General features: G+C 47.9%; 1 protein-coding gene across 4 annotated transcripts in view; it reads left to right on the top strand.

Moving 5' to 3' along the window:
* The first annotated feature begins 18,599 nt into the window (after positions 1-18,599).
* WNT11 (Wnt family member 11) overlaps positions 18,600-25,680 on the top strand; it is a 29,563-nt gene continuing 22,482 nt past the window's right edge. For 2 of the 4 annotated variants that reach the window (XM_062639251.1, XM_062639248.1), the window contains exons 1-2: positions 18,847-19,186; positions 22,620-22,845. In XM_062639251.1, the coding sequence (XP_062495235.1) occupies positions 22,763-22,845 (83 nt within the window). In that variant the 5' untranslated portion in view covers positions 18,847-19,186; positions 22,620-22,762. The other 2 variants (XM_062639250.1, XM_062639249.1) reach the window with 2 other exon arrangements.

Raw genomic sequence — 25,680 nt, 5'->3', positions numbered from 1 at the left:
CATTCCCCCTTGTCCTATCGGTACAGTGATGGATCTGCCCCTTCCCTTGCCCCACATCTATGTGTGCTTCCTAGCAAAACCCACCCTCTCCAGCATCCAATCTCCTTTTGGGGTGAATCCAGGAGTTTGAGTTATGATTGCAATGATCGGCTTCACTCCCCATTAAAAATCTCACTCTCTTTGGTAACTACCACTGGGCAAACGCTGTTATATCCCCTCGGCTGCTTAGAATTGCTCTGCGCAAGCTCAGGTAGATACATACCTGGCAGCAACGCAGAGTTAAACCTTCCTTTACATAAACTAAAAGCTAGCTTTCCCCTGGGGCAAAGGCTTTTCCAGCCCTTTAAATCACATCCACTCCCTTTTGTCACCCCTGCCTTTATCATTTGCTCAGCCAAACGTCCGTCTGTCCATCCCCTCCATTGCCTCTGTGGATATCCGGAGAGCCAAGGGAAATAATCTGGCCGTGGGTCCCCATTCCCCACCTCTCCCCCTGCCCAATAATAGGTTCTGTGATGTGGATTTCTGTCGACAGAGCGAGACGCCCGGCTCTCTCCTCCTTGATGAACACGTCCCACGAGGGCAATGATGGAGTTCCTGCGCAATTTTTACAGTTGACCTTTCCTCCTCTGTGGACAGGGAATGCGTCTCCCAGCGAAGGCCGAGGGGACAGCGGAGCGCGTGTTATAATGCTGGAAAATGTGACTCTGTCTTTGTGGAATGCCAGTTTCTTCCCCCTTCTTTCCTTCCCTTTTTCTTCTTCTCTCCCTCCCCATTAAGAAAAAGGCAGCGCTGAAAACGTGAATATATAAGGCAAAAAATCACTGTCTGCTCCTCCTCCCCTCCGCTTCCCAGCCCCGTCTGAACAAGCAGCCAAGCTGTTAAATGCTTTTACCTGCTGTGTCCGAGTCAAAAGTTAAATAATGTGTGAACGAACGTGGAAGGAAAAACAAGAGGCAGATAGGGAGCGCGGGAGAGAGCCCCCTTTTACAAGAAGATAATTGTTCCATTATGAGAAGCAAATAACGCACTGCTCGTCCCCGGCTCTGTGTCCGTGACATCTTGACAGGTACATCTGAAGGCAATTACGGGCCTCTCGCTGAGTTTTGCTCCGCTGCTGGGGCTGGATCCTGCAAACACACGTCCCAGAGCATCACCCCCTGGCAGCCAGCGCTTGCTCTTTGGAGCTCAGTGGGTTTGCAGCAGGGTTGGTTTGCTTTCTATGGGCCATTGTGGCTACAGAAACGGCTTTGCCAAGAGGCTGGGGCATCCCAGCTGGCTGTGAATAGTGAGTTGGATGATGGTGTCAAGGGAGCTGCCTTTCCCCATGCCTACAATGAGGAGTTCCTGCCAAAATAAGAGAGGTTTATTATTCTTGCTAGCTAAATAGAGCAGTTGCCACATCTTTTCTTCCTGGGGCTTGCTTGCTGCTCCTTGGTGCTGGGAAGCTTCTGCTGTCTAAGCTGATGCGTTCCTGTTTGCATACAGATGCTGGTTTGACCCCAAGTATTTCCACTGTTACTGAATCTCCTTTACCAGCACTCCTTCCTCCTGCAAACCCTCTGCTAGATCACCCATCCCACTTTCATCCCCATGGAAGGATGTCCTGCGTGTCTCAGTTACTTGTAATTGCTAGCAGTTGAGTCAGTGTGGTAAATGAAAGGGCTCTAGGTCCTTTCTGGACACGGATTTCTCTCAACTGCATCAGCAACCCGATGTCTGTGAGCTGCCTTTGTGTTTGATGGAGGGTTTATCGGAAAGCAGTTCATCTGTCTTCTCCCATGGCTGCATTTAGAAGAGGTGTGTCAATGTGTTACTCTTTCTGTGCTGACTATAATGGAAGCTGGACATGACTACCTCAGAGGGAGGGTACATGGGTTGAATGTGTTTGGTCAGGTGTCTCCTGCCCCATCCATAGAAATGTGTGGTGCACTCATTAAGAATGCTTATTTAGTCTCCTTTTTTAACATCACTTTTATTGTGGTTTATATTCAAAGAGATGAGGAATTTGATGAGTGGAAGAGTGGGTTTCTCTTCCAACTTTCCCTCCAGACCTGCATATGTCATGATGGATCTGAGTTTCTTACAGGGAGGGAGTAAAGAGAGGAGCCTGTATATGCATGGTACAAAAGGGACATCTCTTCTGTTGCCCATGTTGGGTAGCCTGAGCTGAGAGCCACCAAGACAAAGTGGGTTTGTCTGCATTGCTGACCAGGAGGACACTAGAAGATGAGCTTGAGACCACCTTGATGGGCCACACTTCTTATCCCCCTAACCCCTGCTCAGTTTGAAGTGAACATACTCGGGTCCTCATGAGCAGGGAGCGTGAGTCTGAACCTATTTTGTCGCCTTCTGTCTGATGCACAGACCTATATAGCATTATCCCAGCAGGCTTCACACCCTCAAGCATCAGTTTCGTGCTAGAAACCACCACTCCGGTGGTCTGCAGCACACCCGCATTGTATTTCAGACAGCTTAACTTGGCCAAAACACACAAAACAGTTGTTATGTCCTGGGGCCAGAGGAGCAACATGTGAGCTGGGGGAAAGCCGTCGTTGTGTGCAGTGTAAGGGGGATGTGCTCCAGAAAGGGACACCCGCTGCTCCATAGCCCTTGTCTCAGGGCCAGGAACACTTCCTAGGCCCCTCTTATTTGGCAGTATAACTGTGACCTATGAGTCTTTACGTCTCTTTATATGATCTTCATGCATACCTCAACATTAACTATGGCTCCTTGGGTGAAGATGTCTGGCCATACCCACAAAACTAGGCTTTGAGAAGTGAAAAAGTGCTGAAGACTTGAGATCTACAGTTCAAAGAGGGGTTTTCTGGTCCTGTAGACTTGTTCTTGGTTGGCATGTGGTAGGTGCTCCCCAAGAGTGAGCTGAAACATCAATGGAGATGTAGGCCCTCCCCTTGGAGAGGTACGATGGTGAGGAAGACCATGAAAAGCTTCCCCCCACCCTTAAGTCTGTGTTCTTTGACTTCTGCTTCAGCTTTGAAGTTCAAATAAAAGCAGAAACTTGAAAGAAAACCTCATCCAAAGCTCCCCAGAGGCAGCTTCACCCTTGCAGCCATAGTGAGACCACAAGCTGTTTGCTTGGGGAGGTGTACCTTGGCCTGCAGAGTCTCACCTCCGTCTCAGATCCCAAGTCCATATGATCTTTGTCTGCCCAGCATTTAGCTTTTACGTTTGACCCCTCTAATAATGCCATTACTATTCATAGAATCATAAAATCACAGAAGGGTTTGGGTTGGAAAGGACCTGAAGATCATCCAGTTCCAACCCCCCATGCCTCACACTAGACCATGTCATCCAAGGCTCTTTCCAACTTGGCCTTGACCACTGCCAGGGATTAACCACTTCATTCCAGTGCCTCACCACCCTCACAATAAAGAACTTCTTCCTTATATCTAACCTGAACTTCCCCAGTTTCAGTTTAAACCCATTACCCCTTGTCCTATTGTTAATGTCCCCAGTCATCTTCAGTAATACAATGAATGTCTTATCTCTTTTTCTCTGAGGATGAATTTTGCTGAGTCTATTCAGCTATTACTTTAAGGTGCATTATGGATTTACTGTTATCAGTGCTTTCTGTCTTTCTAACGTGGATGAAACCTCCACAAAGACAATAATCAATCGTGAATAAATACACATTGCCACACACTTCACAACAGATTTACAACCTGAATACCCTCAAGACTTCTAAGTGAAGACCACATCGGGATCTTTTTTCCCCCAAACACTTTATTTGGAAGGTGTTCCTGGAAGACCAGGGCTCTGAGTAGGATTGGGAACTGACTGAACAAGACCCGTAGCCATGCTTATGGGATTGCGAGCGTTTTTAATGCTCTTGGAGAAAACACCAAACAAAATAGTTTGGAATTAGGTTGAAGGCACTTTCTCAAGGCTTATTTTTTACCCAGAGGCAAAATATATCAGGCAAGACTCTTGTCTTTCTATCGCTCACAGATAGAGAGGAAGGGAACTCATTTGATGTTCGCTCTGAGTAGACCTGCCTCAAGCCTACCATGCATTTTTAATATTAGCCCTAAAAGCATTCCAGGTACAGTTCTAGATGCTGGAGGGATTTCAGAAATGCTTTTGTGCTGCATGCCAAACTGCTCAAAGCAGGGCTCCATTGTGTCATCGGTTTGCAATCAAACCTCTCCGTGCCTCTTTTTGGGAGTTGCTAAAAGAGTTCCGCATAAAATGGTGAGCAAAGACTTTCCATAGAGCCTAAAAACTGAGGTTCCTCATCGCAGCTGCTGTAGGTGGGTTGGGGTGCTCTGCTGAAGGCCCTGGTCCCATCTGGGTTCATACGGCAGTGGCGAGAAGAGGGGAATACTTTAGTTTGGCTTAGTTTGCACATTAGCTGGGTTTTGCACCAAATTTGATCATCATATTTTACAGTTCCATCCCAAGCAGGAAATCTAGACTATGGATCAGTGGCTGCCCTAATTTTTATTGGCAAATCATGATCTTTATTGGTGGAATTATGAGCTAGCTGGGCTTTACAGTCTTGTGTAATGAAGCCAATATATTACTACCAGCATGATGTTTTAAATTTAATGTAGCAAAGAACAAAGGTTGCTTTCTCCTTGCTTTTCTTCTTTCTTTCTTTCTTTCTTTCTTTCTTTCTTTCTTTCTTTCTTTCTTTCTTTCTTTCTTTCTTTCTTTCTTTCTTTCTTTCTTTCTTTCTTTCTTTCTTTCTTTCTTTCTTTCTTTCTTTCTTTCTTTCTTTCTTTCTTTCTTTTTTTCTTTCTCTCTTTCTCTTTCTTTCTTTCTCTCTCTCTTTCTCTCTCTTTCTTCCTTTCCTTTCCTTTCCTTTCCTTTCCTTTCCTTTCCTTTCCTTTCCTTTCCTTTCCTTTCCTTTCCTTTCCTTTCCTTTCCTTTCCTTTCCTTTCCTTTCCTTTCCTTTCCTTTCCTTTCCTTTCCTTTCCTTTCCTTTCCTTTCCTTTCCTTTCCTTTCCTTTCCTTTCCTTTCCTTTCCTTTCCTTTCCTTTCCTTTCCTTTCCTTTCCTTTCCTTTCCTTTCCTTTCCTTTCCTTTCCTTTTCTATTTTCTTTTCTATTTTCTTTTCTATTTTCTTTTCTATTTTCTTTTCTATTTTCTTCTCTTCTCTTCTCTTCTCTTCTCTTCTCTTCTCTTCTCTTCTCTTCTCTTCTCTTCTCTTCTCTTCTCTTCTCTTCTCCTCTCCTCTCCTCTCCTCTCCTCTCCTCTCCTCTCCTCTCCTCTCCTCTCCTCTTCTCTTCTCTTCTCTCTCTTCTCTTCTCTTCTCTTCTCTTCTCTTTTTTTCTTTTTTTTTTTTCTTTTCTCTCTCTTCCTTCCTTCCTTCCTTGCCTTCCTGCCTTCCTTGCCTTTCCTTGCTTTTCCTGCCTTCCTTTAGTTTTTTCCTCATTTTATTCTTTTTTGGTCTTTTCCTTCCTTCCTTCACAGAATGGTTTGGGTTGGAAGGGACCTTAAAGCTCATCCAGTTCCAACCCTCACACCATGGGCAGGGACCCCTTCCACTAGAGCAGCTTGCTCCAAGCCCCTGTGTCCAACCTGGCCTTGAGCACTGCCAGGGATGGGGCAGCCACAGCTTCTCTGGGCACCCTGTGCCAGCGCCTCAGCACCCTCACAGGGAAGAGCTTCTGCCTAAGAGCTCAGCTCAGTCTCTCCTCGGGCAGGTTCAAGCCATTCCCCTTGGCCTGGCCCTACAGGCCCTTGTCCAAAGTCCCAGCACCTCCATTCCTAAGCCAGGATCAAACCCACCAAGTTGCTCAGCAGGACTTTGTGTTTCACTTCCAAAAAGCTCAATGAAAAAATAAATAATAATAATGACGAAAAAGACCTTTTTGTGACATTTTTGTGTGTTTTTGTCATGTTTTCAGAATGACAGTGCTCACAGCAGTGATGTAAAGGATGAGAGGATCAGGCTCCCGATGCTGCCAGAGGTACTGCTGTAGCCAGGGGAGCACATCTGGCTTCTCAGATCCTGGGACCATGGGTTGGCAGCATGAAGGAGCTGTGCTTTACTTGTAAACCACACCAAGTTACGGTAGTGTCACCACAGAACCATAAACGTCGAGTCCCACAATACCCATTTTACAGCCTCCATCCAGCCCAAAGCCTCACTTCAGTATTGCTTGCACATAATCTTCGGTTTGTAACATTTGCTTAATTCCTTCTTGTTAAAAACCCCAGAGGAAGAATAGGCTTGTCCTAACCTCTTCTGGCCTGCAGTTCGGAGCTATTAATCTGTCATGTCAGCATATTTTATTAATACTCTTTTCCTGCGGACAAGAGGTGGAATACATCATAAGTCACTTACCATCTGCTGTGCAAGTGCGTTGTAAAGTATCTTTCTTCCATAGATTATTGCTTTGATAGATTAGGGGCTTGTACAGCCGTGATGCCTCATCCCATCAATTTTAAGCTCCCAGAAGAGCCTTCACGGCTGAAGTATCTGATCAATGTAAAACTCTTCAACAGCATCTCACTGTGCCTCTGCGGGTTAAGAGAGTGCTATTACACCCACCTTCCAGATGAGGACATGGTGTCCCAGGTTTCTGATGCATTGCTTAAATAGAGTGCTTTCTCCTTCTCTTCCACCCCTGGCAATGGGGAGAGATATGCAGGTCTAGAGGAGAACAGCCTTTTCTCCAGGTTGAATAAGGGGTGGATCTGGATTCTAGGGGTGCCTCGTAGCATCTCAGCCTGTGAGCCATCTGCTCTGCAGTTTGGAGCTTGAACACATCTACACCACCAGCTCCTATGGTCAGAGCTGCATCAGTGCCGTTGGGGTGCTGCAGACCTAGCTAGAGCAGCAGCATCTGTGGGTGCAAAGCTCACCCACTGTTGCTCACCTCATGCTGTTTTAGCTGTATTTAAATCTGGCTCCTTAAGAATGAAGAATTGTGCTGAGATTAAAAAAATGAGAAAGAGGGAGGCCCCAGGACAGAAGGGGTTTATTTCCAGCCTAAAGAAGAAGGATGACCCTGAAGTGTCTTGCTCCATCTCACTGAAACTGCAAGATGGTGTCATCCCTTTCATTGCACTTGTTTATTCGCATTTACAGAGATGAGGGATCTGTGGGCAGCTGATACATCAGCGGTTCCCATTCTGCCTTCCCTGATGCAGTGTCTCACAGCACATCCATAGACTCCTCTGGCCTCACTCCAACAGCTCCACATCCCTCTTGTGTTATTGCCCCAGAGTAGAGGGGGAGAATCCCCTCCCTGAAGAGCTGTCTGAGCTGCTGGTACATCTAAGCCACTGACTGCATGAGTTTGGCCTCAGAAACCAGCAGTTTCTGGTGTACTGGAGGGAGCTGGTGTCGGACCTGAAAACCACCTGAACTTAAGTGGTCCTTTTGGGAATACTCAGTCTTTCTGAGGAGGGCTCGGAAAACAAGGGCTGATCAAAGGCCTGATTGAGCAAGATGTAGAGCAAGGGGCACAAAGTGCTTTTGAGTGCTGTACATAGAATCATAGAACAGTAAGTTCATAAGCCTGGGGTTTTGTATGAAAGCATGCATTAGCTGCATAAAGAAATTCAGTGTGAAGACCTCAGGAATAGATCAAACATGAGGCACCCATGAAGATGGGGAATAAAGATGTCAATCAAAAGAATAAGGCTTATCAGTCTGTAGTCCAAGAGTTGCTGAGAGGCCATGGTAGTTGGGATGTAGCATTGCCCACCTGGATTTTCCCTGTATCTTGCTCTCCAGATACCACAAATCAAAGTGGACCACCCCTCCTTGCTGCCCTAAGCCCTCATCTCCCTCACCTTGGCACGCTTAGCGCCCCAAAACCCTCACCTACCCAAAAGCAGTTCAGCATTCTCAGGGTTAAATCAGATTTGGTATCCAACCAAGACCTGGCAGCTGAATTTTAGCCCAGCATGAGATTTTTTATGATCAAATTATAGACCCCAGAAAAAGAAGGAAATATACCCCAAAAAGTCCAATCTGAGGTTTATAATGGAAATCATGACAGAGCCCTGATTGTAGTAGCAGGAACAGCATCACTCTTACACAGTCGTAAACTGGTATTGTCCTGTAGGGTATTGTAAAAGGAAATAAAGGCGTCTAAAGTGCACTTGGTACCCACAAAACCTCTGAGGGGGTGGGTGCCATGACTGGATGGGAAAAGGGCTGCTTGCCAAGATGAACTTTAAAGGATTAAATCTACTCCCTGGTGCAAATCATCGTCCATGGTGTCCCTGTATCCCTGTGTTGAGGGAGGTGAGATGCTGACCTGGCCTCTTTGCAGGGCTCATGGTGATTCTTTGCACCCTTGAGGTAGGGAAAATGAAACATGTCCATTTCCAGGATGGATGGCTGTCTATATGGGAGTAAATTCAAATTATATTGGGCTAAGAAAAGCTGGACTGCAGTGATTTTTCATAATGTGGGTCTAACAACGTGGAGGCTCAGCCTTCTCGTAGAATCATAGAATAGTTAGGGCTGGAAAGGACCTTAAGATCATTCCAACATAAAAGTAGAAAAGCAAAAAGTAATAAAGCTTCTGCACCTCATCTTTATTATTATCTGGTCCATAAAGGGAGGCAAAGCATTTGTGAGCTGCTTGCAAATCCCAGCTTCTGAACCCCTGCTCTAGATGCTGAGTTTGCAATGAGTTTGGTTCATCGTCTCCAGGACCTCTTAAAGATCTACTGTGAGATGTCCCTGTCCATGGCAGGGGGGTTGGAACTGATCTTAAGGTTCTTTCCAACTCAAACCATTCTACGATTCTATGGAGCAGAAATGATGTTAGGCTCCAGCAGAGAGAATGATACAATAAAGAACAAAATACTCACATTTTATTGCCTTACTCACGCATGGTTTCTTGAGTATGACTTATGGAAGCTTTGATTTACACTGGTGCAAGCTTTATCTGCTGCTGTCTTGGCCAGCTCATTCTTAATACTGAGACCTATGGGCCTCTGCTGACTTTCTTGGTTAAATAAATTCAAGCAAATATAAATGTTAATGGAAGGCTCTTTATTAATGGCTAGATTGGAGCACAGCCTCTTACACCATGGGTCCAATCCAAAACCCATTAATCCAAAGCCTACTGACATCCCTACATCGGGCCCTATCTTTGGGCTTTTCCTTCTCACTATAAAAGGGGCAGTTCAAAATTCACTTTAAACCCGATTACATTATCCCACAAAAGCCATTCTGCACAAAACTCCCAGCCTTTGGCCCCTCCAGGGAGGCCGAGCATCGGGATGTTTTAGTGGCTGTTGTTTGAAGGCTGAAGATATTCATCCCGCAGCGATGCCTCTCCCCCTTCTCCTCTCCATGCCAACCATCCCACACTCTGAATATCTCCTCATGAAGCGTTTTGCAATGCATCACGAGCTGTTTGTGGCCAAACACATTTTTGGCTCTTCTGGATGATACGGAACCTACTTGCAGCTCTTCAGACACTTTCTCAGATTGTTCCTTGCCAAACCTTGATTTGTTTTGGCCTGGTTGGATGGGAGAGAGCTTTCTGCTGCTTTTATTAGCGTTATTAGTATTGTCTTGTTATTGTTTATTCAGGGATGCTTTCTGCCACATGTGCTTGGATAACCGCTGGGTTGTCATTCCAGTGTCTGCCTGAATGCATTCTTATGCTTCTTCCCTTCGCCCCTATATTTTACCTTCTCCAGTTCAAAAAAACCCCAAACTAACCCCAAACCACCGCAAAAGCAAGAAAACAAAACACCACCCCAACAGCCAAAGAAGAGTTGCATGCTCTTTTGGTGCAGAAGAAGGAAGAAGCAGCACAAAATATTAAAAGCATGGAAAAATATAGGAGTTGTCCCACAGCGGATTAAGATGAGTCAGTAATTGAAGCTGTTGTGTTTTCACATGGAAGTAGCAGGTTCGGGGTTATTCTCTTAGCATAAAGACTTATTGTTATCACAGCTGTGGGAGGGATAAAAGGAGCAGTGAGGAGGAGGATCAGCTCCTTGGTGAATACAAATTATTATAGTTTATTAAGGCTGTGGCTTTTCACATCTGATCGTGTGTTGCTGGTATCAATAGAGCTTTTACACGGAGTCAAGTGGGGACTGGATTCAGAAGCTAAAAGACAAGAAGAAAGTGTTTGGTTAGACTCCAGAATGGTGAGAAACAGGGAATCTACCCAAAGCATCAAGCCCTAAACCTCTGTGCGAGCAGAAATGCATCCTTTAGGATGGCATCCAAACTTGTTGGGTTTATAGACAGCGTGGTCCTTCCCAGCCATGCCTGTTAAAGCATGTGGGCATCCAGGCATGGTATATGTGGCTCTGCAGGAATAGGAAGCTGCCAATCTGACAGAGTGGGATAATTCAAAGCATCCTGATGCCTTTATATCCGTGTTTAAAAATAAAGAATACTATTTATATTGCAGCAGTGGTGTTTGGAAGCCCTGGCTTGCTTTGTGCCAGGGAACTTGTGTGCATATAATAAGAGGGATTTTGTACCCTCTGGTGTACCACGCTGCTATAGTCCAGTCTACAGACCAGATCTGGGGACTGCTTGCAGGTTGGTTGCACTATTTCTTACTGAATTTAGGATAACAATCCTGACTCCCAGGGAAAATGGGGTGTTAGGCAGGTGGGATGGGATGTCCTCTATAGGACACAGCCTATGTGAGCTGGTGAAACAGCACTATACTCCCAACTAGGTCATACCAACGTAGCCACACTCTGCCACACACATCCTTTTGAGGCATCCAGAATCCTCCTTAGACCCATCTCACAGGGCCTGATGGGGACCCGGGATGGAGGTGGGATCAGAAGAGAGGATTTTGCCTGCTGTCTTCAGGCTTTTGTGGATGCTGGACATGCAACTCAGCATGGGAAAGGTCTGCTTGTATTTTGCCTTCCTTTTCATGCTCAACAGCACTGGTGGGACGGGGGTATGTACCCGGGTATCACTGAATCAGAATGATCAGTTCCAACACCCTGCCATGGGCAGGGATGCCTTCCACTAGAGCGGGTTGCTCCAAGTCCCTGTGTCCAACCTGGCCTTGAACACTGCCAGGGAAGGGTCAGCTAAGGTGGCTCAAACAAAGCCCTATTTCTCTTTCCCATTACCTCACCTTAATGAACTCCCTATAACCACCCTCCTGCCAAGCCCTTGACTTTTTGAGCAAGTGACAAATGGCTTTCAGATCTGCCCTGAGTTTTGCTGAGGGAAAAAGGAGCTTTGTGAATATTTACCCTGCAGATTTCCTCAATTAAAATAGCTTGGAGAGTATTTGTTCTGTAGATTCCATGCAATTAAGTGAATAAGCGATAAGGAGCAGCCCATGTTTTCCAAGAGCAGGATGATGTCCAAGCGATAGCGCAGCAATGGCAAGAGGAGCAAATGCCTGCCTGTGTTTTTATGCCAACCTATAATTAACCCTTGGAACAGCTATGGAATAAAATTCAAGAAACTCAGTGCAAAGTCAGGCCCTGAATCCATACTACAACCTCAAAAGGTTAACCATGCCAAGTGCAAGGTCCTACACCTGGGTCGGAGCAATCCTGAGCACAGCTACAGGTTGGGCAGAGAAGAGAATCAGAGCAGCCCAAGGAGAAGGACTTGGGGGTGTTGGTTGATGAGGAAATGAACATGAGCCGGCTTCAGTGTGCACTCGCAGCCCAGAAAGCAACCGTATCCTGGGCTGCATCAAAAGGAGCGTGACCAGCAGGTCGAAGGAGGTGATCCTGCCCCTCTGCTCTGCTCTTGTGAGACCTCACCTGGAGCACTGTGTGCAGTTCTGGTGTCCTCAACATAAAAAGGACATGGAGCTGTTGGAACAAGTCCAGAGGAGGCCACGAGGATGCTCAGGGGCTGGAGCAGCTCCTGTATGGAGCCAGGCTGAGAAAGTTGGGGCTGTTGAGCCTGGAGAAGAGAAGCAGCGTGGAGACCTCAGAGCAGCTTCCAGTGTCTGAAGGGGGCTACAAGGCAGCCTATAAGGATGCTGGGGAAGGACTCTTCATCAGGGGCTGCAGTGATAGGACAAGGGGTGATGGGTTCAAACTGAAACAGGGGAAGTTTAGATTGGATCTAAGGAAGAAGTTCTTTACAGTGAGGGTGCTGAGGCACTGGAATGGGTTGCCCAGGGAAGTTGTGGATGCTCCATCCCTGGCAGTGTTCAAGGCCAGGTTGGACAGAGCCTTGGGTGCCATGGTTTAGTGTGAGGTGTCCCTGCCCATGGCAGGAGGTTGGAACTGGATGATCTTAAGGTCCTTTCCAACCCAAACCATTCTATGATTCTATGATTCTATGGTTCTAAAGTACTCTATCTTGATCAGTACTTACTTCACAGACTTTTCATGATTGACATGCTCCGTCATGGAAGATGAACCAAAGCCTGTAATCAGGTGTTTGTCAGTAAACAGGAAGCCTATCTGAACCAAGAAGGTGGAATCTGAGAGAAATCACCCCAAGATCAGGAAGAAATCGCTCAGGAAAAGAAATCAGTGCTTTCAACAAAAAGCATTCATCTCCAGGGTTTTCCTGGTAGTTTTAGTTAAGAACAAAACAACCAAGTCTATGTGTTTCTGGGAAAGGATGAAGGGATTTTGTACCTGGAAGATCATTCCTTAATAAAATTATCTGGAAGATAGCTAAAGCTGGGATGGCTTAAGAATGTGTGAGGGATGTCTTAAAGGATGCCTAAGAAAGTAAGAGACCAGGTTCTTGGAAGCTGGGCTGGAGCAAGCTGCTCTAGGGGAAGGTGTCCCCGCCTGTGGCAGGGGGTTGGAACTGGATGAGTTTTAAGGTCCCTTTCAACACAAATCAGTCTGGGATTCCATGAATCCATGAAGCAGAGTCATCTGGGACAGATTTTCTTTGCCCAAATGGTTCCCGGCTGAGTTTCAAAGCATTGTACTTTGCCTGGTACCTTGCCAGCTCTTGTCAATTGGGTCACAATGTGATTATGCCATTAATTCCCTTTCTGTCTCCAATCTCCATCAAAAAACCCAACTTTTTCTCACAGTTACAAATAGAAATACTTGGCTAAGATAGGGTTTTGGGATCCTTCGCATTCTGGGTGCTGTAGGTTCTCCATTCACTCCATGGATTGCAATAAACCAAAGCGACCCGTGTCTCATCTTGGTTTTGCTTTATTCTGCCTTGTCTGAAAATGTGTCCCATCAGCAAAGTCATGACTGGATCTTTAGGAGTGTTCAGCCCCTTTGATCACAGCTGGGTTTGAAGGATGTGCACACAAACAGCATTGGAATAGCTTCCCAGGAGCTTCAACAGCATAAAGTCCACCTTCTTTCCTGCAAGGAAACTTGCTTGAAAGCCTCTCCAAAAGCCCTTTGGATAACCTGGCCCTCATTCTGCCTTGCATGAGGTGGTCCCAAGACCCATTGAGTCAGAGCAAAACCTGGCGCAGCTCTCTCCTGGTCCCTGCTTCCCACTACAGAGTCAGAATGGATGTTGGGATCAGGGACGAGGTTAAAAATGGGCAGAAATAGGGATGTCTAACAAATGTCTTGCTCACAGATGAGGTGTTTTTACTCTCGGCCAGCATTTGCAAAGCCGGGACCATAATGGCAGATGCTCCCCTGAATATTTAACACTATTCCCTCTATTCCAAACAGGCTATTCAGACATTTTATCCTTTCCAGTCAGTCTCCATCTCTTCACTCTTGCAAATCACTGTTATTAATTATGCACCCACTGCTAAGCCCCCATGTGAGGAGGACTCACAGCACCATAGCAAAGGAGGGGTTACTGGGCTTCATAGGGAAGAGAAAGCACTACCCCACCCTGAAGGGATCCTTCAGCTTTGGAGAGAGGAGCTGACAGCTGGTTTTTATTAGGATAGAGGCCTTTTAAAGGCAGCATTGGGGTAGGGGTGGGACCTTTGGTCCGGAAGGGAAGCGCGTTCTGCTCAGTCCCAGGGCTGGAAGGTCGGGCTTGCGTGGTCTGCAGCCAAATGGTGCAAGAGTCATGAAGCTCTGCTTTGGTTTTCCTCTGGATGGTGATGGGAACGGGGCTGGTGCAGTGGGACAAGAGCTGGCCGCTGCCGTGGCTTGGACTGGGCAGGGTCTGGGCAGTCCTGCAGCATAGGTGATGAGTGATGGTATTAAAGACAAGGTGAGGGAGACAAACAGCACTGAAATACAGGGAAAATGAGCTGTGGCTGTGGGTCTGAATGCAATCCCTTTACAGGCAGGTAAGCAGGGTGTTAGTGCACGAAAATCTCTGTTACTTAATGGCAGGGTAGGAGGAGAAAAGGGGCAGAATAAAGCAGAGCTGTGAGGCTGCAGGCTTGCGTTTTACCCTGGGAAATGCTCTAATCTTCTGTAAGGTGTCTGGTGGGGGAGAAACCTCAGGTTGCTGCAGTCTTGCTACTTTATAGGGATGGCTTTGCATGCCAGAGGAGGATAAACTGTGGCCTCTTCTCCTTTTAAAGCTGTCCATGCTATAGCTACAAAGGAGTTTGTCTATGGGCTCTGTAAGATCTGGCCTCTGTCACCAGGGTTTAGGCTCTACAAGAGCCACAGAGCATTCACCTCCCTCTGACTGCACCTTCTTGGGACAAAACCCCCATTTCCATCATTTCCCTCAGAGCTGCCATGTACCACCGAGGTGTAACTGGAGCTGCATCCCCTCCACATGCATAGCAGTGATGCGATAGATGCTCACACATTGCTCCGCTGCACCCCGTTACCTGCCATGGTGTGCTCGTTTTAACTCCCTGGCTGGCCTCAGAGCAACCTGATGTTAAAAACGGAATAATCCATTTCTGAGGAGCTGTTTTCCTTTTTCCAGACGTGGCATTTCCTCCTGGATGCTGCACAGTCCAGGAAGGGCTGTACCCAGTCTTGTATTGACCCCTCAGGAATATCAATGCTTCCTATAAGGCAATCTAGAGAAAGCACTCCTCAAGTTCAGAGTGCTTGAGCGAGTCCAAAGGAGGCCATGGAGATGCTGTGATGGCTGGAGCAGCTCTGCTCTGGAGCCAGGCTGAGAGAGCTGGGCTGGGTCAGCCTGGAGAAGAGAAAGGGGAGACCTTAGAGCAGCTCCAGTGCCTAAAGGGGCTCCGGGAAAGCTGGAGAGGGGCTTTGGACAAGGGCCTGTAGGGGTGGGTTGAAGCTGGAGGAGCTTTGATGTCCCTTCCAACCCAAACCAGTCTGGGATTCTGTGAAACCAGTAACTGAATAGGGCACAGACCCGTCACTGACCTCTAGTTCATCATTAATAGGCATTGTTCAGTAAAATCTGGCAGGGCTTGGGGGAATTAAGGTAGATATTTCCCAATGTGTGGATGTGATCGCCCTGTTTTGGGTACCAGAGCTTAGTTTCCCATGCCAGTTGTGCACCAGGCCGGTAAATGACCATTAGCCTGAAGTTATTTATATTTATAGCTGAAGCCTATGTCTGAAGATGGCCAGAATACTTGTTTAAAAGGGAGGAATAGCATCCTGTCCCTGGCTATGCTGTCATATGGCACCTTCCAGCCACCATTCCCAGCTCTGTGATTTAAACCACCCCCCTCCAGGACATTTATCAATGGCTCCTTTGAGCTTCACATGCAGAGCACACCCCGACACTGGGTGAAGTGCTATCCTAACCCCTCTGCGGGTGTGATGGCTTTCATAGCTCATTCATAGCTCACAGCACCTTGAAACTCACTGATAAAACCCTAATACCACAGCCCACAGCGCACATAACTATGTCATATTGATAAATATTTGCAGAGTGCCACGACTTGGCACAGCTCTATAGAGATCTGTTAAATAAAGGAGCACAGCCGCCTGCTCCAGGAGAGTTTATGCTTCAGTCCCAGCTCTGCATATGTTTAATGTTATCCTGAGTCATCCATAGAGGGCCTTCTCCTCTAGGCAGGATGGAAGAAGAAGAAAGGGTGAGGAGACACGTGCAGAGAAATGACTGATAAATGATGCCACTGAAACAGCATGGGTGGGCCTGTGGGTTTAGGGATGCAATATGAGCCCTCAGCATGTCATCCCACTGGAGGGAAGGGATGGGATCCAGAGGGACCTGGACACGTTGGGGAGGTGGGACCGTGTGAACCTCATGGAGCTCAACCAGGCCAAGGGCAAGGTCCTGCCTCTGGGTTGGGGCAATCCCAGCACAAACCCAGGCTGGGGGAGACTGGATGGAGCAGCCTGAGGAGAAGGACTTGGGGTGTTGGGTGAGAAGCTCCCCATGACCCGGCTTCAGCGTGCACTTGAGCCCAGAACCCCCCTGCGTGCTGGGCTGCACCCCCCGAGAGCGTGAGCAGCAGCTCAGGGAGGGGATCCTGCCCCTCTGCTGTGCTCTGGAGAGACCCCCCCCTGCAGTCCTGATCCAGCTCTGGGGCAGCAGCACAAGAGGGACGTGGAGCTGCAAAGCCAAAAAGGGTTCTTTGCTCATCAACCACTCATATCCCCTGGGTTAAATGCATTTGGAAAGCCCAGCTCTGATTTATTTATGGTCACACTGGTGTGGTGAGTTCTCTTTCATGAAAGAGCCTGGAATATGGTGAATCAAGTTATCTTCTAATGGTGAAAACTGTAATAGCTTTGACTCATAGAAGCAGTGGGAAAGGTAATGGTTGCTAGAAATAAAACCCCAGATGTATCCCCATATGTATCTCCTCACTTTCCAGGTGTCCCCAAAGCGTCCTTGCTTTGCCACCAGACACCACTGTGTGCATGAGGAGCAGGAGACAAAGATCTGCAACGTTTCAGTTATGGGCATCCCTGATTCATCAAAGCACTTAAAGCACACGCTGTCACATAGGAACTAAAAGGAATTAAAGATGTGCTGAAATTTTTATGGCATAGGGCCTGGGAGCTTCTCTGTGTGCAAAATTGTCTCAGATTAAAGGTTTTGGTTGGTTTTACAGTTCCTAAAGCTCTTCCTGAATAGCCACTATATGCATGGGGTTAGTCCAGAGCACAGATGATCTAAAGGTCTTTCCCAACCCTAACCATTCTATGATTCTGTGGTAATATCTTTCATGTATACATCCTTTCTCACTAGCCTTCTGGTTTCTTACCCTTTATCCCACCTTTTGGCTTCTGCCTCCTACATCCTTCTGTCCGGATGAACACTGTGGACAAGCAGCTCTCATGAGCACTGCAAGGAGCAGATAATTCTGCTCCTAGCATCATTATTTATGGTTCCCCAGCGTGTTGTCCTGTCAAAAGAAACCTTAACAAACTGTTAGGGCTCAAGACAACCATGCAGAAGCATCTCCTCCTTTTCACATTCCTCCTCTACACCATCATTTTGGGCCATTCAGCTCAGAGCCCTCATATTTAGACCACGGAGGGCTGGTGGTAGGACTTGCCTTGGTGTGTTGTGTCTGCACAGCTCCAAGCACAGCAGGTGCCTCCTGCAAGATCATGACTATTATGACTACCGCAACTCACTACTTCTGCTCCTATTGATTAATAACAACCTCATTTCCCCAGCAGCCCTTTTAAAGATTAAGGTAATATGGAAAAAGGCTGTTTGTACAGAGCGAGCTGCACTGCAATCGGTATTCCAGGCAGTGTAAATAAGTCCTCCTTGGAGAACCCTGACAAAACCTCCTCCTTGTAGGTACATGTATCTGGGGGGCACTGGGGTGGAAATGGGGGTCTGTAGCAGTCTGAGCACTTATGGGCAGCTCTCACGCATAGAAAAATGGACACACTGTGCAAAGCTGCTGGCAAAACCGGGTCTTAAATAAGGAATATAGTGCCTTGGGGAGCTTGGGGTTGTGTGTACAGCGTTCTTTGCTGTTCACATAGGAAAGCCCATTAGCGACCTGTGCATATGAACACGATCTTTCCGGCACAGGGACACACACATAAACATGCGATGCTGTATAAATAGCTGTTCCCAAAATAGACCTTTAGGAAATGTATTCTGGGTCTCTTGGTGCTGGGACTAAAGCGTTTATTCTGCTCTTTCCTTCCACCTGACAGTCACAGTTACACTCAGTGGTCAAAATGACACCGGTGCTTTCGCAACCAGCAGCACCCGTTAGTGCAGTCCACAGCTGACACAGACTCATGAGGTTTGAGGTTGAGGAGCCAGTTGTGCTTTACTTTCTTAAGGGTATTTTTTTCTTAGCCTTTCTTTTTCCTTTTCTTTTTCTTTTCTCTTTATCTTTTTATCTTTTTCCCTTTCTCCTTTTCCTTTGTATTTTCTCCTTTCCTCCTGTCCATTTCCTTTTCCCATTTTTTCTTTTCCTGTTCCTTTTTGTACTTTTCCTTTTCTTCTACTTTTCTTTTGCTTTTCCTTTTCCTTTTTAATTTCTCCTTTTCCTTTTTTCATTTCCTTTTCCCTTTCCTTTTTCTTTATTCTCTTTCTTTTCCTTTCCCCCCCTTTTCATTTTCCTTTCTTATCTTCTTTTTTCTTTTCCATTTCTCATTTTTTCCCTTTCCCTTTTATATTTTTTCCTTTTTCTTTTTAATCTCTTTTTCTTTTCCTTTTTATTTCCTCCTTTTTCCCTTTTCCTTTTTTCCCGTTTCCTTTTAATTTTCTCTTTTTTTCCTTTTTTTTTTCTCTTCCTCATTTTCCCTGTCTCCTTTTTATTTCCTTTCCTTCTTTTCAATTTTATCTTTTTCTTCCTTTTCCTCTACCACGCAACCCCCATCACCAACCCTGCCGTGAAATCAAACCCCCAATCTCAACATCTGAACTATCCCACCGCTTTAAAGCCAGATCAAAGAGCAGGAGGCTGAGGACCCCGAAGGCTGCGGCAGCACCCGGCGCGGCAGGACGAGTACTCGCACCCCGCGGGATCAGTGCAGGGCACTGATTTCCTCAATGCCCGGAGAAGGAAATCCACCTGACGGCATGAAAACCATCTTTGTGCTGTAATCGCGGAGCGCAGCAAAGCGCTGAGCGCCCTCGGGAGAGGTAACGGCGGAAAGTTTCCGGTGACCACACGAACGAGCTATTTCTGCTGCTAATCATTAACCGCTCATTACAATAACGCCCGTAGCACTTGCGGCACCGGCTCCCGGCCCCTCGGTGGGGCAGAGGAGGAGGGGGGGAATCGATCCCCAAAGGGGGATAACTCAAGCCCCGCGGAGCCCCGGCCCTGCCCGCGGGGGGATGCGCGGGGCGCGGAGCCCTTTGTTATGCTAATCCGGGCTGACATCACGCCGCATATCAAAGCCGAGGGGGCCGCATATAAGGAGGCTCCGCGGGCTGCCCCGCCAGAGCCGGTCCGGACCCCCGCGCAGCCCCGGCACGGGTGCAGGTAAGCGGGGAGCGGGATGGGGGGGGGGGTTCGAGCCGCTGCTGGGATATGGGGGAGCGGGGGGTGACCGGATGGAGCACCCCGAAACGCTGAAGGGGTGGCCAAGAAGAGGGCAAAGAGACTTGGGGGGGGGGGGTAAAGGGAGGGGATGGCTTGGAGGCTGCAAGGGAGATGGGAGACCTCGGGAGGGAGGTGCAGGGATTGCGGAGACCCGGTGGGATACGAGGAAAAGTGAATCTTGGAGGCTGCAAAGGAAAGAGGAGACCCAAAGGGGGTATAGGGGTATAGGAGGTTTGGAGGCTGCAAAGGAAAGAGGTGACCCAAAGGGGATATAGGGGTATAGGAGGTTTGGAGGCTGCAAAGGAGAGGGGAGACCCAAAGGGGATATAGGGGTATAGGAGGTTTGGAGGCTGCAAAGGAAAGAGGAGACCCAAAGGGGATATAGGGGTATAGGAGGTTTGGAGGCTGCAAAGGAAAGAGGTGACCCAAAGGGGATATAGGGGTATAGGAGGTTTGGAGGCTGCAAAGGAGAGGGGAGACCCAAAGGGGCTATAGGGGTATAGGAGGTTTGGAGGCTGCAAAGGAGAGGGGAGATCCTGCAGAGGGAGGATGCAGGGAGAAGGGAGACCCAGGGGAACGCAGGGAAAGGTAGGTCTTGGAGACTGCAAAGGAAAAGGGACACCCGGGGGCATGCACGGATTGAGGAGGTTTGAGGGCTGCAAGGGAGAAGGGGTACCCCAGGGGGATACAGGGAGAGAAGATACCAGGGGGGTGAAGAGAGGGAGGAGACTCAGGAACCTGGGACCTGGTGGGGTGCAGGAGAAAGGGGGGACCTAAGGGCTGCAAGGGAGAAGGAGACCCACAATGTGTAGAGAGACCTGAGATAGACTGCGCTGCATGGCAGAGGGGTTGCAAAGGTCCCATCTGAGGGTTGAAGTGAGAGGGGAGAGCTGGAGGCTAAAAGAGAAGGGGAAGATGGAGAAGGGTGTGGGGACACCTAAAATGCAGGGGCTGCAAGGGAGAGGGTGCAAGGGACGCATGTGGGTTGCAGTGGAGAAGGGAGATGGAAAGAGGAGACCTGGGAGCTGCAAAGGAGAGGAGAGGCTGCATAGAGAGGGGAGACTTGTGGTCTGGAATCAGCCCCACCACCTTGTCCCTGCTCCCCATCCTCACTGCAGGTCAATTGGGGATGTGCTACCCCTGGGGGAGAACTGGAGGGTGGCACCAGGTTCAGGGAGATCTTTCCTTCTTGGGTGGGAAAGCTGGAAAAATGAGATGGATACTCACACATTTCTATATAATTCATATTGCCTATTCCTATCTTTGGGATCAGACTCTTGGAGGTGTTGGATGGGAGCCTTCTCAGTGCACAGGAGTGGGGCTGGCTGCAGACAGCCTCGGGTAAAGAGAAAAGAGAGCATTGAGTTAAAACCAGCTCCAGTTTTTAGGAGCCCACAGGCCACTTGCTGCTGGTTTGATCAGTGACCCAGAGCTCTCCAGAGCTGTAAACATCACGTCTGCCCCTAAGAGTCTCCCTCCCCTCCCCTTGCAAATTCCTCTTGCAAACGTAACCTGTGCTGGGCTGAGTGGAAAAAGGCATTATTACCTCCCCAAGTAACAGGGGTGTGATTGCAGGCCAAGCTTGCAGCTCTTAGAATGGGCATAGGGGGGTACATCACTTCTGTTCCTCCCTGGGGGTTGGAAACACCCCCCAGAGTGTGTGTTCTTTAAGGTAGGGGGTAAAGCAGAGGGTGATGTTGTCTGGTCAGGGTTAGCGAGAGGGTTTTAGAGCATCTGAGACATTTTACACCCGACTCTTGTGTTGTTCAGCAATTCAAGCAGAGGGAGATAAGGGGTCTGAAATATCTAAATGGACACTAAAAGGCATGGGCAGGATTAAGGGCTGAAGGTTTCCAGTGTGCTCATGGAGGGGTGGGAAGAAAAGAGCTTCCAGAGATTAAGAGATACAGAAATACCCTGAAACAAGGAGTCTGCCTGGATGCTCGCGGGAGCGCTGCCTTCAAGGGACGCATTGAACCCAAATCCAAGCAGGCATTAAGGAAAAACAACCCACAGTGATGAAATCCTGCCTCCCTTGTAGTCAGTTGGAGTTTTGTCTCGGACTTCAAGGGAACAGGGAACTTGCCCCTAGAGGTTATTAAAATCCTTTGTAATAACAGCACTTCTCTAGTAACCCTTTACACCAGGCGCTGGGATTGGGGTAGCCAAAAATGAGCCTGAGTGGAAAAATACACTGCAGATAGCAGAGAAAACACCCCAAAATATGCCTTCCCCCAGCCCAATTGCTCCCAAAATTGAGCTATCGGGGCAGAAAGCTGCAGATGGGACAAATCCCAAGCCTGGGGGCAGGTGGGATGTGCTTTTCCCAGGGTAAGGGGTTCGCTGAAGTGATGCTGACTGCTCCAGCCATTCCCAGTCCTATCCCGAGCCCCTTTGAGGGTGCAGTGAGGGGGCACGCCAGCATGCAGTGCGACTCCCGAGGCGCAATGTGGCAGGCAGGGTTTTCTGTTTATTGTAGTATTGGCTTTCAACTGGGGTGGGAAATCACCGCAAAGACCACAAAGAGCAGCCCGGAGCGGTGTCTGAAGTGAGTAAGTGAAGGGAAACCCATTTACTGCTATTAATACCACTGCTAAAATAAGCAAGCAGTGCCCTGGAGACACAGAGGAACCCCTCTCTAAGAATTTAAGCCCTGCACCTGGTTTGTTTGTGTGTTTGGGCTGAAGAAGGGAACAACAACAGTAAAAGGCAGAGGGAGGAAGGATCCTTGAGAGCTTTTGTGTCCTCCTGGCTGCTTCCTAGAGACAGAAACGTGATTTCATGTTTACGGAGTTGCAGCCTTTTCCGTGAGCTCCAGGTGCCCGAGGACTTGGAAGGAGTGAGAGGCAGAGTTAATGAGGTGAGAAGGAAAGCAGAAGGGAAAAGAGCAAAAGGCATTTTGTTGTAAGAGATCAGACCGAAACATCTGCAGGGCACGGGCACCTGCGTTGAGCTGGGCCGTGCTGCTCCCATCATTTGTCTTCTCTGCAGGGAAAGAAGGGAGAGGAATAAAGAGGGAAATCTGGAGAGATGAATTTGGGCTCGTTTAAGGATTTATCTTCTTTTCTTTTTGTTACACAAACCTTTTGGAGAGAGAGGGGGGAATAGAAAACCTGAAGCATGTGCAGGGTTAAATGGAAACACACAATCAGACCATAACTCAGGGTGTAATTCAAGCCATACGGTTTGTCTGTCTGTTGACTCGGAAGGTTCTATCAAGGCTTGGCGAGGGAGGGGACTGAGAGGGGAGAATCCAAACTCTTCGTGATTCATAAACCACTCCTTTGCAATTGGGATAATAGAGCTCTCTCTTGCGACGGCTCGCTCAGCCTCGGAGCTAACCGTGGCTCGTGCTCTTTCTCTCTCCTTTCAGGTTGTTCAATCCCCAAGGACGAGCGACACCCAAACTGAAGGGAAATACGCTGTGCAGAAAATCAGGAAAACCCCTTTTTTTGTGTTATTGTTTTTCCTGTGGAGAAGCCGATTTCCTTCATCAAGTGGGGGAAAGTGGAGAAAATGAAGCCGAATCCGCGATTTTTCTTAGCTGGTTTTCTGTCCTTGATTCTGCAGACGGGGCTTTGCTATGGGATAAAATGGATGTAAGTACCTGCCTATCTCTCTCTGCGTTTTTAAAGCCTTTGTAGGCATTGCTGTTCTCCTCCCCAGTTTTTGCTATTTGAGGCACGCTGTGAAGCTGTTTAAAGAGCAGCGAGCGCTGCGTCTCTCCAGGCATTCATTGATTTCAAGTGTGTGTGTACTAGGGGCTTGTGCTAACAATACGTCTCCATCTTCTTTCCAAAATATGCATGATTTAGGCTCTCTTTTAATCTTCCCCTCATTGATACCCAAGGAAAAGCACACACTTGAGTGCTCACATGAGCCACTTCATGAAGTTTCTAGCATTAGCTCCTACCACGCTGGGAAACTCTCCTGCCGGGACCGCTGGTCGTGCTGAGTAGGAGATGAGAGCAATAGGGACGGCTGCTAAGATAATGCCGCCAATCTCCAGCCACAGGGGATGCTTGACAGATAACATGGGTGTTTTTTTGTGGACCTTTTAACCTTTGGATTTCATGAAGGGTGTTAAAAACGACGCAGGGGGGAGGAAGGAGGGTGAAGAAATACCAGGGAGTGTGGCCAAGTCTGGATTGAGTTTCCCCGGAGGTAATGTCACTGCAAACAAAGTGAAAACATCACTATCTCATTTCTTTGCTTAAGCAAGCAATCAATTAGTTGCTTGCTGCAAAATAAACAAACAAGCCCCTCCAGCACCCATCTGGTTTCGTGTCCTCGATGAGTGATCTGTCTTTTCTACTCGGGTTTGAAGCTGTGCACAGAATAAAGAAGGGGATGTGGGCTAGCCCCAAATGAGCATCTTGCGTAGAAGAAAAAGCCCAGTTAAATGCAATGACAGGAAGAGTTTGTTGTGTAGGGTATAGCGTGCCGAGGTGAGGATCTTTGGGTTAGGTGGAGAAACGGAGATGAGAGGTTCCTGCTTTGTTCTCCTTATGACACTGGCCCTGTGCTACCTCTCATTCCCATTTCACTGTTCCAATCATTGTCATTTGAGGCTCTCCTGGAGTCACCTTTTATAAAGGCTCTCTGAAATCTGGATATCTGCAGATTAAAATGCCTTGTTGGAACCAGTGTTTTCAATGCCCTGCATGCAGTCAGGGGAGAGATGACCTTCCAGGTGTCAATTCACCCTCTTCAAAGAGAGACATCCAGCACAAGTGTCAAGAGATGCAGGCAGCTGCTTGAGACCACAATTATATGTGTAAAGAGAAGCAGGGTGAATCCTTCTGTAGAGTGCTTAAATGCACATGACTGGGGGGGAAGGAATAGGAAGCCTACTTTAGAGCATTTTTCACTTGCTGTCTCCATACTCTAAGGACCACCTTGGAAGTAGAGGAGAGTCAGGATCTGATTTGCTCTTCACTGTCCTTGCTTTACACCTTGTAGTAGTGACCATGGCTAAATTACACAGCCCAGCTATTTCTTTCTGTCAGCTTCCTTAAGTATTTAGGGTCTCAGCTCTGCATCTATCTATCTATCTATCTATCTATCTATCTATCTATCTATCTATCTATCTATCTATCTGTCTAAAATATGAGATAGATATATATACATCCAGCACCTTGCACAGGGTGGGCATCTCCTCTCTGCAGGGCATCACCATGCCCATGAGCTGGCAGAGCCTGGACTCACTCAGAACCTTTATTTCTATGCAGCACAGAAATCAAGCTGGTTTGTGGCACCCTGATTCCTCAGGGCACTTACATACAGACCCATAAATGAGTGGAGGGGCTCTCTCAAGCACTTGCCATTCAGGTCCCACATAAGCAAGATGCTAAATCTGGAGCAAAGAGCCTGGGTTTTCCCCAAAGGGCAGAGGTAAGATGAGCTTCAGAGGGAACCTGATAGCACTGTGACAAGCCATAGGCATGAAAAACAGGCTGGAAGGCAGCGCAGGGTCCCCATTACTTTGCTGGCAGAAGCAGCTTTTTGGCTGGTAAGTGGTTAAGTGCAAGAGTTGCTTTTGGGGATGGGGGAGAAGCAGTTGGAGGAAAGACTCTGCAGTTGCCGCTCCTCCCCTTCCCAGCAGACATATCCCCCCTATTGCAGAGCGAGTGGGGAAGATAAAAGCCAGGATTAAAGTGGCATTTGAAGCACGAACTGCATCCAGATGTGCTCCGCTCACACCTGTTTAAAGCCTGGCAGGGACCTGCACTCCCTGTCCCAGGGCACTTCACCACTGGGATGCTGCCAGTTGGGATCTCACTGAATTATAGAGTTTTTTGCTTTCATTTGCTGTTTTTCCTCACTTCTCCACCCTTGTTTTTCTATGGAAACATGGGCCAATTTTCCCCTCCTCCCCATCACTCTCTTTTGCCTGCCACCACTGGGGCTAGGGTACCATCCTTGGAAACCCCCTGGGTAAACTCTTACGGAACAGAGATTGTTGCTACTCAAGTAATACCTCAGAGCTGCAATCACAGCCCTGGACTCACATGCTGGGTGCTGCACAAATCAAACCCTGCCCTTTCCAATGCTCGTGGATGGAGAAGGAGGTGGGGGGGAAAGGGACGGGATGAAGAGGGAGGAAAGTGCTACGAGATGTTTTCAGTCTTAGGCTTGTCTCAGCGGTCTGCCCGCTGCGATGTTATTGTAGGCACAGTGCCAGGGAGAGCTTCAAAGAGGGTTTGGGAGGGAAGGGGGGAAGATAAGGGGGTGGGTTTTGCCAGCCTGGGGAAGAGGGAGCGACTGATAGGAGAGGCGATAGGAAACTCAATTTTGATGCAGGGTGTGATGTAATTGCAGGGAGAAGAAAAACACCCTCTTCAGCTGTTTAGTGCTTCCCTGTAACGCAATTACCCCCCACAAATTAGGAGAAGCAGGGAGAAGCTAAAAGGGAGTTATTTGTTTTGTTTTAG

Source organism: Pezoporus occidentalis, unplaced genomic scaffold, assembly GCF_034315485.1.
Source record: "Pezoporus occidentalis ecotype Australia unplaced genomic scaffold, CSIRO_AGI_Poc_V1 ctg6, whole genome shotgun sequence".
Classification (NCBI taxonomy): domain Eukaryota; kingdom Metazoa; phylum Chordata; class Aves; order Psittaciformes; family Psittacidae; genus Pezoporus; species Pezoporus occidentalis.
The sequence above is the reverse complement of the archived record's forward strand: the minus strand, read 5'-3'. Positions and strand labels throughout refer to the sequence as shown.